We start from the raw sequence: 15,496 nt of genomic DNA, 5'->3' as shown, positions 1-15,496 counted from the left end.
GTCGAGCGTGCCCCATGCGGCCCTTCATACAGCATTACTGCCGCTTAACTTTGGCCCACAGGCATGTCACAGCATAATAATTGTGAACTCTGTTGCATATCCAAAAAAGCAGCGAACTACAACACCAGCAATACTTAATTAAACTACATAAACAAAGCATTCAACTAATGATAACTGCTGCATTAGAAGTCGCTTTAGGCGCCGTTCAAATTTATGCGCCTCTCTTTGCGATTCTCTCAGTTCGCTGCGCTGCTGCATGGAGCTTAAGAGCTATTTTTTGTTCATTTTAAAGAATCAGATGCAGGTAGCATCGACTTCTTAATTGCCTTCGGCAATCTCTTGCTCCTGGGCACTGCCTAGAGATTTCCATATGCTGAACAGATATGCTTTGTGTACGTGCTGCTCGACAGCAGTTGCAAGGCGACCGCCCGTTGGGCTTAACTCGATTTGCACCTCGCACGAATGGGGCGCGTGGTAATTCGAGTAGCTTGTATCAGGTGGCAACAGCGAATGTCGGCACTTGAGAGCTACGCGTTGCATGCAACAGGGCGCATGAATAAATAGTAAGATTTTAGCACCGACTAATTTGGACACAAGCTCTTAACCGGACAGTGTCCTTAAGTAGGTCAAAGAGGTGACAGCTCGTCCTGCATAATCCTGTGAATACTTGACAAGAGGCCGCAAGCTTGGTAAGTTTCCTTACTGACTGCAGCACGTTTGACTGCCCTGGATTGCTAGATGTCCCCCGAGATCAAAAAGCATTTATTCAGTTGACTTTGTTAGCCTTTGCCTTGCACTTTAATTCAATATACGAATCGACTGATGATCTACATTTCAGGCAAATCTAAGCTGGCAAAAACAGCAAAGCAAAAACTATGTTTATTTGGATATTCAAATTGTGTCGCATAATGTGATAGCTCGGACTTGACACGTTGACAATATTATGGAAAATAGAAATGTTTTTCTATAGAGCTTCAAAGTATCAAACTAAAGAATATGATATTTATATTCATTATTGTGGCAGCCTTATTACAGCCTATTTACATTATTAAAATAGTTTATAGAAGAATTTATATAGCTTCTTGGGGGTCAATGACAGCTATATAGTTCAGTAGTCAGAGAGACTGAGCTATGGGCTAAGGCAGCTAGCAGTTAAATAGATTGAGCTATATTGCTTGTTAGTCAGAGACAAGGATAGTATCAAACCTGCTGAAGATAGTTTAAAGAAGAATTTATATGGGTCAGTGGCAGCTATATAGGTCAGTAGTCAAGCAGTTGGAGCTGTGGCAAGCCTTGTAAATATAGTTTTGAAGAATAATATATATAGATTATTATACAGCTATAGAGCTTGGTAGTTAGAGCCAAGCTTTATAAAGAGACAGATTGATAGAAGATAGTTGCTGTGGGGCTATGGAAATTACATAGCTAACCAGTTAGGGAAATTGAATTGTGTCAAGCTTTATGGGACCATGAAAGCTATATGGCTTGGTAGTCATAGAGATTGATTTATATGAACCTTATGAACATAGCTTCGAAGAAGAATCTATGTACATTGTTTATGATGGCAGCAAGTTTAATTTCACTTTATATGAGTCACGGTATCTCAGTTGAAAATAGTTGAAATAAATTTATTTTTTAATTGGCAACGCGATGGTAAGCAAACTTCAAGAAACTATTTTGAAAAGTATTCGTTTTTCGCTCATTATATTTAAAGTTGTTTTTTTTTTATCTTTTGTGCACTTCAAACCAGAGCTGTGCATAACGTTACAGTTTGGGAGCGACTGCAGGCGGCTAATTGACATGCTGTGCAGCGCGTTTACAGTGTTTCCTGACCCAACGTACGGCTGTGCGATGATTGTGTTTATTTATAGCTGTTGGCCACACGTTGCGCTAATGCCAAAAAAAGACGCGCGCACAAAAAAACTTCACAAAAAAAAAGCAAAAAAAGTGCTTTAATTGTCGCTCAAGTGGCCCCTGCCACGCCCCCTGCTGCTGCTGTTGCTGTGGCTGACCATGGCAGCAACAGTTTCGCTACCTTTTTTTTTTATTTATTTATTTTTGCTGCTTTGTGACTTTCTTTCCGCAATAAACGTAAAAAGTGACACCCACAGCTCGCCGGCATACAAATGTGAACAATTCGAGCGGTCATCATCGTTGCCAAGATCTTGTCCAAGCTCTCGCCGCCGCGTGTCGCTCGCCCCCTCTGCAAACAGGTGACAGCTGGAACGAGTCGCCGTCGTCTGCCCAGCAAAATCTCGAACACAAGCTCAAAATCGCGCTTATGAAAGAAAACAATGGCAATGCATAAATTATGTGAACAGAGAAATAATAAAAAGAAAGAGAAAAACAATTAAACAAATTACATTTCGCATAAATATTTGGAATAATTGTTGTAAAATCGCTGTCGCTGGCCAAGCAATTGGGCCAAATCCACCGGCAGCTGGACAAAAGATGAAACAAACTATGGACAGCAAAAACAAAAGCAAAAACAAAAACAAATAAAATAATTAAATAATTTGGTCAACAGCAAGAAGAAGAAAAACAAGAAGACGAAGTCGTAGAAGAAGAGACACAAAGTTATGCAATATTCCACTATTATGACTCTTTGCCAAAAGTTTGTTATTGTTTCGCTTTGTTTGTTTGTTTCGTTTTTTTCGCAGCACGCCGAGCAGTTGTAAGTCGCTTCTCGCTTTCGGCTGCTGGCTATATACCCTGTAATAGAGGAGAGTTTTATCTATTAGTTTTTCGCAGCGTGAGCATTGCAGGCGTGCCCAATAACGTTAACGGCTGTGAAAATCCAACACTTGGACTTTCTGTGCGGAAGTGGGAGAAAATGACGCAATTGCCAGCTGACTAACAAATCAAGTCATGCTTTAGCCGATGCCAACTTACCCTGCAGATACACACAGATCGAGGCATGGCTGCAATCTGACATGCATTTCGATCCTTGTTTGTTTGTTTAATGTGAATTTTTAACAGTTTGAGGGTTATTTTAAAAAGGCACTCAGAGGGCTGAAGTGCAGCAAGCAGTGTGTAAAGGTCCAGTTCACTGTGTGCCGCTTGGAAGGTGCTCATAAAGTCCGTTTGCACTGCTTTAAAATTTGATTAATTCAAAACTCATGTCATTGACATCCCAATACAATTATTATTAAAATTATCTTTATTCTTTTACTATTGTATAACTATGCATATATATAAATATATCAATTAATTGTCATATCCGCATTGGAAAGTAATGTAGTATACGTAATACGAGACACGTTGGACAGTTTGATGGCTACTGGACTTAGGCATCCTTGTGCTGAAAGCAGTGTTGTTAACTGCTTGGTACTTCGCCTGCTTTGCCAAACAAATTCGAATTGGAATTCATATTTGAAAATTCGTTCGTCAATTTAAATCGATTAAAAATTACGTAGTTACTGCCAAAATTGTACTTATTGCAAATTCAGCTCAAGTATTGAGCTGCCGTACAAAATTCCAACATTCAATAGATCAGAGAAAGATGTCGCAGGCCAGCGAAGCTAAGCTTGGCGCCAATATGAAGAGTGGCATGAGGACGGGCGTTCTGCAGCGAGAGCTGAAACTGTGGGAGCGCATTGATTGGCCGAATTGTATACAGGCGGGCATCTTCAAGGACTGGGCGTGTCGGTTGCGCAACAAGAGCGCACTGGAATACTTTAATCGCTCCATATCCATATGCCAAACGAAAGGGGAGCACGCTTGCTGCAACAACCGAATCCTGGAAGTGGGACAGCAGAAGTGCCACTCAGTTGACGCAAATTACTGCAAAATGGCCTCGCGAGTGCTTGAGAAACGCAGCAGCTTTCGACGATCGATTGGCCAGCCAGAATTGGCGCTGGAGGATGCCCAAAAAGCACATGACCTCCTGGCGCTAGAGGGTAAATCGAAGCTGAGTAACATCCTAAACAAGTGCGATGCGATCTTGGAGTGCAATGAGTTTGAAGATAATCTCGTGCAGCTCAACATCGAGAAATGCAAGTATAAGGGGAAAATTGCCAACGATCGCTTTAAGTTGCGTGCAAACCACGTGAGTTAAGGAGGATCCATTGACTAAGACCTTTAGACCCATTTAGACGGCGTCTCCCCTATGCTTAGGCAACAAGTGTGCTCGAGGATAGCCTCGGCGATGCCTTGCATCCCTTTCTGCTGAACAATTGGCCCCTGATTATGGAGGTGGCACGCTCTCGGCGCACATCCGTGGCATTCACGGCCCAGCCCCTCTGGCAGCTGAGCGAGAACGTAGAATGCGATGTGGAGAGTCAGATAGCCAAGGAGAAGACCGTCTATTCGCCGCTGGATCGTGCGCGCTATCGCATGAGCCAGAACGTCTACAACAATCACTACCTGCACCGCAGCTCCGCAGATGTGAACATGCTGCAGCAGCTGAAGTCAAACATTAATTTCTCGCACCTCTTGTCCCACAACTCCATGCCCTACTTGACCGAGCTGCTGACCGACCAGTATGCCATAGTGCAAAAGTTCATGGTAGACATGCATTAGCTATCGTCGATCATCAGACTCACAGATACCGCCTCTTCACAGAAGATGTGTCACAGCCGCAGCCCCCTCTACTACTGCAGGCATATGAAGTGCCGCGGCACGCAGATCTGCGAGCGGAGTCAGACGACTGCGCTGTTCCGCATCGAGTATCAGACGCGACGGGACTGCTTCCGAATGCTCCGCGAGGTGCACAAGCGGCGGCAGGAGCGGAACATCGAGCGCCTGACCGACTACATCGAGCAGATTATGTCGACCAATATTTTGCTAAGGACAAACCGCACGCTGCCCTGGAAGTGGGAGTTCGTTAACGAAGTGTACAACATCCTGGCTCTGGCCCACATCGACAAATGTGCGGCGCCCAAGAATGTCGATTTTCTGGATCTCAATAATCAATCCGCGCTCTATTTGCTGGCAGCCGAACGGGCCAAGGATCTGTCGGTTAAATTTGGTGGTCACAATGTTTACGCTGAAATCGACAAGGAGAAAGAGCGACAAAGTCGTGTGGCGTAAGTCGCAGATCTAAATAGAGGTGTACACACAATTCCATTCGTCTATTTTCATTTGCAGCAAGAAGCTGGAACAATTGTATTCTCGCCTGAAGCACTCGCGTTTCGCCATCGAGCGCACGTATCTGCAGTTTGAAATCGCGCGCACCCACTTTAAGGAGTCGCGCTACAACAAGGCCCTGATATTGGCGCAGAAAGCACTGATTGGTAGGTGGTAATTGGCAGTGACTTTAATTTGGCGTCAGCGTAACCATCTATTGCTGTGGGGTTTTGGGTACAGATGCACGCAACTGCAACAGCAACGCTTGGCGCTTCAATATCACCTTTCTGATCTGTCAGGTGCACGCGAAGTTCAATCGATTTAAGCGACTTGCCGATTCGCTAAACAAGGCCATTCAATTGGCCGTGCGCCTGCAGTCGCCCAAGCTGAAGGCCTATTTGGCTCTCTGCCATGCGGTAAACCAATATGAACTGGACTTTGAAAACCGACGACAATGGGAGTCAAGCTTCAAGGGCCGCAAGCGCAAAGGCCACTCAGTAAGCTCAATGGATTCGACGGACAACAATATGGATTAGCCGCTTCGATGAATACAGCAATAGCAACAGCAGCAGCAGCAGCAGCAACAGCAGAAGCAGCAGCAGCAGCAGCAGCAGAGGGCAAGCAGTTTAACTTTGTCAAGCAACAGTTGAGGAGCAACTGGTGCAAGGGGCAAGCAGTGTGCCCAATGCTGTTGCTGCTGTTGTTGCTATTGCTGCTGTTGCTGCTGCTGCCACTGGCGCTCTGAGACCTCCTTTGCACATCAATTGCATTGTTGTCTGTTGTATTTCTGTCAACATTTGTTTTTGTCTTTTTTCTCTTTTATTTCGCTTACTTTTTTATTTGTTTGACTTTTTTCTACAATAGCAATAAATATGTATTAATTAACAAGCATTTAGCATTAACAATTCATTAACAATAATAATAATAAATTAACAATCAGCTGCTGCATTAATTAAATGCCGCTGCGCTGTCGCAGACGCAAGCGTTGCAGTCGTCGCTGCTGCAGTTGCAGCTGCTGCTTAACCTCAGTTCCATTTACATTCCCATCAACAGCTTCGCGGCTTGGCTCATAGTTGCTGTTGTTGTTGTTGTTGTTGTTGTTGTTGCTGGTGTTCGTGTTGCTGGTGTTTGGCCTGACAGCGCTTTCATTGCTATTAGCAGTTGACGCCTCCTGGCTTAGCTGCGCCTCGTCACCGTCTTTAGCATCAACTGCAGCCTCATCATCAACATCATCATCATCCCCTTCATTATCGTCATCGTCATTATCATCATCATTATCATTGTCTTCGTCATCGGCTTCCTGCTGTGCCGCAACTGGGCCCTCTGTTTCCAGCTCAGCCTCACTTGGCTCAGTTTGTTCCTCTGCTTTTGCCTCTGTCACTGGCTCCAACTCGTTGTCATCCGCGTCAGCTTTTTCTGCATCTGCATCTGCATCTGATTCTTCTTCTTCTTCTTCTTCATCATCATCCACATTCACTTCATTGTCACGGTCATTGGCAACTTCAGCTGCTGTTGTTGTCGCATCCTCCTCGGGCTCCTGCTCAGACTCAGTTGGCTTCATCGTTGTTGTTGTTGTTGTTGTTGTTGTTGAAGTTGCTGTTGCAACTGGCGCCTCGTTGGCTGTTATTGAATTTGTAATTGTTTCAATTACTTCGTTTTGCTTTAGGTCGCTCTCGCCAGCATTGTCAACGTCGAGCTGTACTAGCGCCGTCTCTTTCACCTCCTTCTCCTGCTCTGGCTGCGCCTGCGTCTCCGCAACGTCATCGTCGCCGTCCCCAGCAACATCACCATCACCTTCGCCATTGCCATCAACTTCACTGTCACCTTCACCGTCACCATCACCGTCACCGTCACCGTTGCCGTCGCCGTCGCCGTCATTGTCATTGTAAGTCGATGACACTGCCAGCTCTGGATCCCCAGCCATGAGCATTTCACTTTCAATTGGCAATGGTTCAGGCTCCGTTTCGGCTGCCAGCTCTAAGTTGGGCTGCTCATCCTTCTCCGGCAGCTCGGCATAGTCGTAGTCCTGCAGATCCGTGACACTATCATCCTCAGCCTCATCGAACTCCGCGGCGCTAGGGGGCAGCACTGGCTCGCCGTTCTTGTCCACGTATTGAATGCCATCGAGGCCCATGCGCATGCACTGAAAGTGCATCTCGAAGAGATCTGTGGTGGCCAGGCGCACCACGAAGTCCATGCACATGTTCAGGTTGTTGCCCACCATGGCTATGTCGGTCATTTGGACGCACATGGCCATCGGCACGCCCATCATGACAGGTATGCAGAAGGGCGTCGGATTACGCAACGAAATGCCATACTTGGATGAGGGCCGCTCGTTTAGGAACACCTCCAGCTGGGCCTCCTCCAGGTGCGGCACGAATGTGAAGTTGGCGCAAACTGCAACGCGCACAATTAGAGAAAGAAAGTAACAGTTAGTCCGAATTGCCATACAAAACAAAACGCAGACGAAAACGAAAACGAAAACGAGAGCAACTGTGCGAGAGTTTTTCGCAGTGCAATGAAAGTTGCGGGTGGAAGTTTGCGATGCCAATTGGAATCCAGCTCCGAGCGCCAACATGCAAACGCTTTGTGGCATTTTGATTGGCAAATGCAACCATGTCATGTGACTGGCAACAATTTGTTGCACTTGTTGTTGCTGCTCTTGTTGTCAGCTTGTCTATATGTCGGCCCGCAGACGCTTCAATCAACCAGCTGGACAAGTGGGGCAGCGAGCTCAGAATTTGTTTCAGTGTGTCTTGCCGACTGTGTGTGTGGTGTGTGTGTGTGTTGCTGCTGTTTACCTACCCTTTTGATCAAACTTGTACTGATCCACCTTGAGGCCGGCACAGCAGCCACAGACCGGGCCGAGGCACTCACAGGGCTGGCCGAACGTTGACCAAATGGAGCCCTTCTCCGAGTACTTGACGGTGGCCAAGTTGCGGCCACGCGACACGCTCACCGTTGGTGGCAAGTACGGCGTACGCGTGGCCAGATCATAGAAGATCAGCCCATTGCTGTAGCTGCGTGCCGCAGTTCCTGGCAGCTGCAGCAGCAGCAGCAGCGTTGCGGCGCAGGCGCAAAGCCTCGAAGGCAGCGCAGTTGAGTTCAGCATTGCAATTGATTGATCGATTGATTGCAATGGGCACTGACTGACTATATCCTTAAAGGTCGGCACACTTCACAGAGCAATGGAAAAAAAATGTAAATATTTTTCTATTTATTTTGTGCACTTAACAAAAAGGAGGCGCGCGCGCTGTCTTGGCTCGAACGTTGAACGCTCAACGTGTGTGTCGCTGCTGAATTAATCAACCGTTCGCGAGCAACGAGAATTAAATATTAAAACGCTGAACGCGTCGAGCGTTTGCTTAAAAATGAAATGGAAACCGCCAGCCAAAGCGGCCACAGCAGCAGCTGAGGCAGCCGAGGCAGCGACGCCAGCCGCAGCAGCAGCAGCAGCAGCAGCAGCAATTGCAGTCGTAGCTGTTTGTTTTTTCTGTTGCTGCTCACAAACTCTTTGAATACACTAACAAGGAGCAGTGATATATCATATATCTGCCTTAATATATATATATATATATATATTGTATATATAGCTCTACTAACTGATTAATCTAGCTGTGTCAATTTTGCTGTCTCCAGTTGGTCAAGTTAGTTATATGCCATCAGCCTGAGCGCAGCGAATTCTTCGCTCGTTTAACATAAACCTGATAACTCGCATAAGTTTTGAAGCAAAGTTGCACACTTGCAGCTGAAATTACGTCTATAGCTGAAAAGCCCTCATTATCTTTTACGAACTACCAAGCAAACGAAAGCAAAACTTATGAGAATCGCATAGTAAGGTGATTGAAGCACACGCTGAGCTCCCCTCGCCTTACAGCTGATGGAGTTTTCTGCTCACAATTGGTGAAGTTAGGCAAATGAGAGATTGACAGGAAATGAGAGAGCGAGAGAGAGAGAGATGGAGAGAGCATTTAATCGTCGGCTTGTTGCGCTGCTGCTAAGCTTTCTTGTTATCAGCATGCTGAAATCGTCGAAGTCGACGTTGCCGCCAGCTGCGCTGCTCTTGTCTGACTATTTTTTGGCTTTGGGCTGCTGCTGCTTTTTGTTGTTTGTTTGTCTTCTTGACTACTGCTGCTGCTGTTACTGTTAACTGTTGCGGCGGCTGCTGCTGCTGCTTGGCTTTGTTGCGTGTGCCGCGTTTTGGGTGACAGTGACAAGAAAATTGCGCCGGTCGTGACTTGCTGGGAAAGCCAAAAATGCTGCCGCTGCCGCTGTCGCAGCTGCTGCTGCTGCTGCTGCTGTTGCCATTGCTGTTGGTGTTATGCAAAGCAAAGGCACTTGGGTAAGGTCAGGGCGCCAGCGGGTTCTGCCTAACAGAAACCAAATGCCAAATGATGCAGCAGCAGCAAAAATAAGAAACTGTTTGCTGGTAAAAGCGGCTGATTTGTGGACAAGCGTTGGCCGTTTACATTGCTGATTTATCAATGGAAAGCAATGCCATTGTTTAGGCCATTTTCGCTGGCAATTTCGCCAGCCAGCCAGCCAGCCAGCCAGCCAGCCAGCCAGCCAGCCCGCCCGCCAGCCGACCAAAGGGTATTTAAATCCAATCGCATTAAGCGCAACGCTGCGATTGCATAATGAGTCAGACCTGCTATCCAACACCCCTCGAGCTGTCGAGCTACCAATCTTGTTAAGCGTTAAGGGGAACACAGGCGGGGGCACGACTCAAAAGTCAAGTAAAAGTGCTCTAGGCAAGCCTCGCGCGACTACCAGATACCCTCAAGTCTGACAGCATTCTGGCTAAAGACTGGCAACTGGGCGATGCCAGTCAAGCCACAAGCCAAATATTCAGTTAGCAAAGTCTTCAAATCTTCAGGTCGATCATGACCTTATGATAGAGGCAGACTGATATATGATGACACAACTGTCTGCCTGTTGCATGCTGCACATGCACAGAGCGTGATACCCCTCATTGTTGTGGCCACTTGCAATGAGTACAGGGTACAGAAAATTGTCAAAGTTGCCAAGAGCTGCGACAATTAACGCTAATTCGACGTCGTCATCGTCTGCCACTGCCACAGCCACAGCGTCTGCGTCAATTGCTAGGTATTTAAAGAGGTGGTGAAAGAGGGGCAAAGAGAGAGGGCAGCAGGGGGCGGGGAGGCCGCAATCATTGGTGCAATGCGCCCCGTTTATGTAATGAGCATCGTTGTTGGCCATTGTCAGAGCGACAGACGAGAGTCGCATCGCCTGGTCGGTTATTAGACATTATTTTTCATTCGGTATTCATTATTCATTACTGATAATATCAATTTCGAATGCGGCCTCCTTTTCTCTTTCTTTGCCCATGTTATGGGTCGTCATTAGCTGTGCGACTCGATCAATTGAACAGGTGAACAGCTGGCGGCCGCCACAACTGAACAACTGAACAACTGAACAATTTGACGATTCGACCATCGGACAATCGGACAATTGGCCAGCGAGGCAATCGAAGACAGCAACTGGGTCAAGTGACGAATGCGTAACGCAAGTGCGAGTCGATTCACAGCTCAATATAAACGATTCCAGTTGCATCTAACTTCGTAGTATCAATTCGCAGCGCTACTAATATCAATTACACGCCTCCAATGAGTCATCCTCCAAAGATGTCGAAGATGCATTTCCAGCTCATTGCAAATAATCGCATGGACTGCCGAAGCGACAACTGCCATCGCTGACGGTTAGAGTAAATAACTCCATTAGGATTCAATTTAGATTTATGTAAGTGGTTCGACTTTGATGGATGCCAACCATACTTACACAACTTTAAGGTATTCATGATGTGTGAGTTGTCTCTAAGCTGTTCAAGCTGTGCCCAACCAAAGGTTTTCTGCAAATTGCGCCTGATTTATGAGAATCTTGTAAAGTTTGTTTTTTAGTCTTACAACCTCAAGTTAACAACGCTGCTTTAGTGGACAACTTATTAAACAATAAATAGTTGATTTTTATTGAGTTGGGCTTGACATCTTATTAAAGATAAACTAACACTTTTTTCATACATACATTAAATACTTTTTATCTAAAATATGATTCAGTTAGACAAATTTATCGTGCACTTTTTCCATGTTAAAGACGTATAATGAACAGGCAAGCACAAATGTTGCATATGAAGTTAAAATAGTCAACAAACTTTTTTCGATACATCATTAAATGCACAGAAAAGTAGTGATTGCTGCGCTCTGGATTCGCTGGCTGGATTCATTGGTTGCCTTCGAAAACGATGATTGTAAAAAGTGATGTTTCAGCTTATGTCTTGTACGTGGCAGTCATAGCAAACACTTAACTGAAATCATATTTCAGCATTAATGTCATAACATTTCTTATCTAATAAAAGTCATTAATTTGCTATTAAAATTATGTTTATTTACTTTATTTTGATATAAGCTTATGCAACTCTAAAAAAAGGGTCAAAAATATATGAGCCACAATTAGCGCTGGTTGCGTACATTCGATGGCAGATTTTGGTTTTTTGTGGCGTTATGTTGACGCTGATGTGCCTCACTTATAGCGACAAGTTTGACCCATTTGAGTGCTGAGTTAACTTTTGAGTGCTGTTTTGCCTGAATGTCTTTTGGCTCATCTTCGATTTTTGCCAATTTCTAAAAATTAACTCAAGAATCTTTATCAATCTATAGCCTTCCGTTTATAGCCTTCCCAGTGCTGGCCTCTGTGACTTTTGCCTATTCCCAATGCAGACGAGATCCATGAAAGAACAATGCTACGTTGGGGTTGCTGAAGAACATCACAAAGATTTTTGGATTGTTTAAGTGTTTTTAAAATTTTTTTATTCATGTCATAATCTGTTTGAGGTATTTAATGATGTTGCTGATGTGTCCCTAAGTAGGCTTCTATACCTCGCAAAATTGTAATCCCCTTTGAGTCGTTTTAAAACGAGGCATTAAGTGGATTGCGATTGGTTGATTAGGATTAAACTAGGACAACAGCTTTAAAGAGACCAAAAAAGATGTTCAATTTGAGCAGAGCTCGCATATTACATAAATGCTATAGTCTCTAGCTTTTGTAGCTGATAAGTTGGCCAGCCACATAACTGACTCAGTATGGCAAATGCGAATATTGTAACTTAGAAATGGTAAATTACAACATAAAGTTAAAAACATATATGATACAGACGCTGAACTAGAAGGTAAAGAATATGATATTGCCTTGGGAATTGGTTTAGTTTTGATATATTATAGGAATTTAATTGATTCGGCTAAGCTGATCAGAATGCATCAAGTGGAGCAATGAGATATGATATGAGTCTTGTGAAAACTAGATAATTTTGACTTACCTTTAATAAACCGTTACTGTTAATATAAGAAACAAAGAGAGCGAGAGGGAGAGACTGACAGCCATGACTTAAATTTATACAACGTAACTAAATTTAAATACGAATCGATTTCGAGCCCAGCTTATTTTCCCATATATTATGTTTCTCATATATTGAGTTAGTTAATTATCTGAACTACGCGAACAAGGCGATGAAAAGTGAAAACATGAGAAAAACAGCCAAACAAATAACAACGAATAGCTATGAATGCCCATGCATACGTATGTGTAGTACGCATAAATCTGTGACGTTTGGTAAACGCTTCCTCGAACACCAGCATAAATCAACATCGACATCCACACAACCAGCTCCAGCTGCAACAGCAAGTCCAAAATAGAGCGTTGGCTGTTACAGTTCGCCTCGGCAACTGGTTTGCGCCTGCCCGGCAACTGGCCCACGTTGGCAATAAAAGCAAATTCGAGTTTCAAAACTGATGGGCTGCGGGATATCCTGTAGACACACGCCTCCTATATACATTTGATATGGAATAAGATAATACGAGTAGCCAAGAAGTTGCAAATACATAAATTAAATTAAATAAATCTCTTGCAGATTTCACAGATCCTGATGTGGGGGCAGAACTATGAAATGCTTGGAAGTGGATCAGTGCTTGGGGCATACCCAGTACTCTCTTTAGTAACCCCATTTATGGCTAGAGGGCATGACTGGACTTGGACTTGGTCATTGGCTAGGCACGCATACGCATGGATTGTTGGCTAGTGCGTGGATTAGAGTGACCATTTGTCGTGTTTATAACCAGTTCACCCGCTGCTTTGTGCGTGCGCTTCCGTTTTCCGGTGCAGCCAAAACAAAAATTAAAACCCACAGCCGGACGATGTGAAAATATAAAATGCGCTGCGCGTTGCAAGCCTGCCAACAATTGTGAAACAACCAGCAAAGAGAATGTCGACAAGTCTAGTGTGGCTGCTCCTGCTGCTGCTGTGCCATGGCATTGCAGGCCAGCAACTGATGTACGCGCGTGACCAGCGCTCGCTTTACGAGCTGCCCTCGTTGGACTGGAACAGCATTGGCAGCTTCAATCCCATTGGTCTGGGCCATATGACAAAGGATGAGTTGCTGACGTTGCTGGAGGCCTGGCAGGATGTTGAGGCGGGCACAGCGACGCCTGCCCCTGAGCCAGCCGAGACGGTGGCACCGCCAACAAAGAGGCCGCCGAAACCACCAGCACCAGCCCCACCACCACCACCACCACCCCCACCACCAGCGCCACCTGCTCCGCCAGCACCGCCAGCACCTGAACCTGCACCGGCACCAGCACCTGTGCCCGGGACACCTGTAACTGTGCGCCTGCCCGCCTTCGTGCCCATCCAGCTCTCTGCCATGTTCACGCAGCCGGTGGCAGCGGGTGCTACAGGTGCAGAAGGGGCAGCGGGCGCAGCTGAGCCAGCTGACATGGGTGCCACAGAGGTTGATATGATTGCTCAGTCCAATGAAGATGCAACTCCGCGTCTATTCCGTTTCACGCAACTGCCAATGATGGCGGCTCAGCAGCGAACTCGTTCCCCTCAGCCGCCGTCAGTGGTGCGCAATACATTGGAGAGCGTCGACGCTGGCATTGCGCCTTTGGCCAATCTCGTTAAGGCCAAGTCGCTGAACGCTAGACCGAAACCCTATCCCACAGTCAAAGATATGCCCATGCGTCAAGGGCCGCCGCTTAGGCCAAGGTAAACACCAATTTCCCCAAACTCAGACAGTCTAATCCTTATCTTTATCTTCTCAGGTTCCCACTGCCGCCATTGCCCTATATGGCCAATGCGCCCGGCCGCCTACAGTTGGTGCCCTCATCGCAGATCATTGGCGATTGGCGCGAGTAAACCAAAGGCCAAGAGAGTCTAACTCTTCAAATTTTTTTTTTTATAGTCATATTAAATAATAATAATAAAATATAATATAATAATAATATTAAAATATATTAACTGAATATTTCAATATTTACTGACTGTAAATCTCTTATATTATTTAATCACATGAGCTTTAACTAATTAAAAATAAATAAAATTGTTTGAAAATAATATGTGATTTTTTTTATTAAAAATAAATATTTTAAAATTTCATCAGGTCTTAGTGACTTTTAGACAATTTATATGCGTATTATTATGCGAATTTAATTTATTTAATTTAGAATGTTTTATTAAAATGTCATATATATTTTTTATATTTTATTAAATTGAATATAATACGAACATTTCGTTAGCATATATAAATAAATCTAAATTTAAATAAGCCGCCTTCTCAGTATTAAATTCTAAACACTTAACGGATGTCTCGTGTGGTCACTCTGGTGAAATGCCAGCCTATTGGCTTCGTGTCATTTGATTGCAGTTGGTATTTTATTTGACATTTTTTAGTGCTAAATTGAAACAGCTGTTGCTCAATTACACAAACGAAAGTAAACAAATCAATTGTTTTTCCTGCTTAAATAAGAAATAAAGAGTTCTTCTAAGAGGGAACTTATGAAAATATCTCACCACATAAATGTCTATATATATGGGATGTAGCTGAAGTAACGTAGAAGCATATATGGACATTTTGCGATGACTCAACCACTAAAGAAGCCTGCATCTGTTTTACAAAAGATTTATAGAAGTTAAGTATATTTTGTTAAAACCAGACTTAAGCGTCTATGTTATAATACTTGCATATTTGCATGTTAACGAGCTTATTCAGAAATTTTTAAAATGTCTCAAACATTTCCAACAGAATAGAGTGAAATGCGTAAATGGAATTATTCATAACGAATTAGAGCGAGATGTCACGTGACCAACATTGATTAAAGGGAGATAGCAAGTATGTAAGTTATGTGATAAGAAATGCAACTACAAAGAAGGACAACGGCATTGAGGAACTCCATCTGAAATGTAAATGCAAAGAAATTAAATATAAATTAAGGTTTTTTAACTTGAAAACTGTGATAAGTAAGCTAATAAAGAGAAGCCTTAACATTTCAGTCAGGTGTTACCTATAGCGCAATGCTTGTTCATAGTCCGATAAAGTAAATTGATGAATATAAAGGAATCTGAGATAAATACTAACATAAAC

The 15,496-nt window shown here is 44.3% G+C and overlaps 2 protein-coding genes across 3 annotated transcripts; both read left to right on the top strand.

Annotated features, from left to right (window-relative positions):
• The first annotated feature begins 3,376 nt into the window (after positions 1-3,376).
• LOC111596540 lies at positions 3,377-5,690 on the top strand. Of its 2 annotated transcripts, none has more exons than XM_023310812.2 (5): positions 3,377-4,048; positions 4,117-4,506; positions 4,567-5,027; positions 5,089-5,234; positions 5,308-5,690. In XM_023310812.2, the coding sequence occupies exons 1-5, from the start codon at positions 3,503-3,505 to the stop codon at positions 5,601-5,603; spliced, it is 1,839 nt and encodes a 612-aa protein (XP_023166580.2). In that variant the 5' UTR covers positions 3,377-3,502; the 3' UTR covers positions 5,604-5,690. The 2 variants fall into 2 exon arrangements, with proteins under 2 accessions (XP_023166580.2, XP_023166579.2); XM_023310811.2 differs by having other exon boundaries at positions 4,564-5,027; positions 5,308-5,688.
• A 7,649-nt stretch (positions 5,691-13,339) lies between these two features.
• On the top strand, positions 13,340-14,271 carry LOC111596562 (vegetative cell wall protein gp1). The gene is made up of 2 exons (XM_023310836.2): positions 13,340-14,121; positions 14,178-14,271. The coding sequence occupies exons 1-2, from the start codon at positions 13,340-13,342 to the stop codon at positions 14,269-14,271; spliced, it is 876 nt and encodes a 291-aa protein (XP_023166604.2).
• The last annotated feature ends 1,225 nt before the right edge of the window (positions 14,272-15,496 follow it).

The sequence above is a fragment of the Drosophila hydei genome, unplaced genomic scaffold, assembly GCF_003285905.1.
Source record: "Drosophila hydei strain 15085-1641.00,03,60 unplaced genomic scaffold, DhydRS2 tig00000343-arrow-arrow-pilon, whole genome shotgun sequence".
Classification (NCBI taxonomy): Eukaryota; Metazoa; Arthropoda; class Insecta; order Diptera; family Drosophilidae; genus Drosophila; species Drosophila hydei.
Note: the sequence above shows the minus strand (reverse complement) of the source record. Positions and strands in the feature narration are given on the sequence as shown.

Bases quoted from the DNA above. Each gene is read 5' to 3' on its own strand.
- LOC111596540 (XM_023310811.2), top strand. From the start codon at position 3,503: ATGTCGCAGGCCAGCGAAGCTAAGCTTGGCGCCAATATGAAGAGTGGC. The intron at 4,507-4,563 runs GTAGACATGCAT...GCCTCTTCACAG, and splicing joins CCATAGTGCAAAAGTTCATG to AAGATGTGTCACAGCCGCAG. The intron at 5,028-5,088 runs GTAAGTCGCAGA...TTTCATTTGCAG, and splicing joins GAGCGACAAAGTCGTGTGGC to CAAGAAGCTGGAACAATTGT.
- LOC111596562 (XM_023310836.2), top strand. From the start codon at position 13,340: ATGTCGACAAGTCTAGTGTGGCTGCTCCTGCTGCTGCTGTGCCATGGC. The intron at 14,122-14,177 runs GTAAACACCAAT...TTATCTTCTCAG, and splicing joins GGGCCGCCGCTTAGGCCAAG to GTTCCCACTGCCGCCATTGC.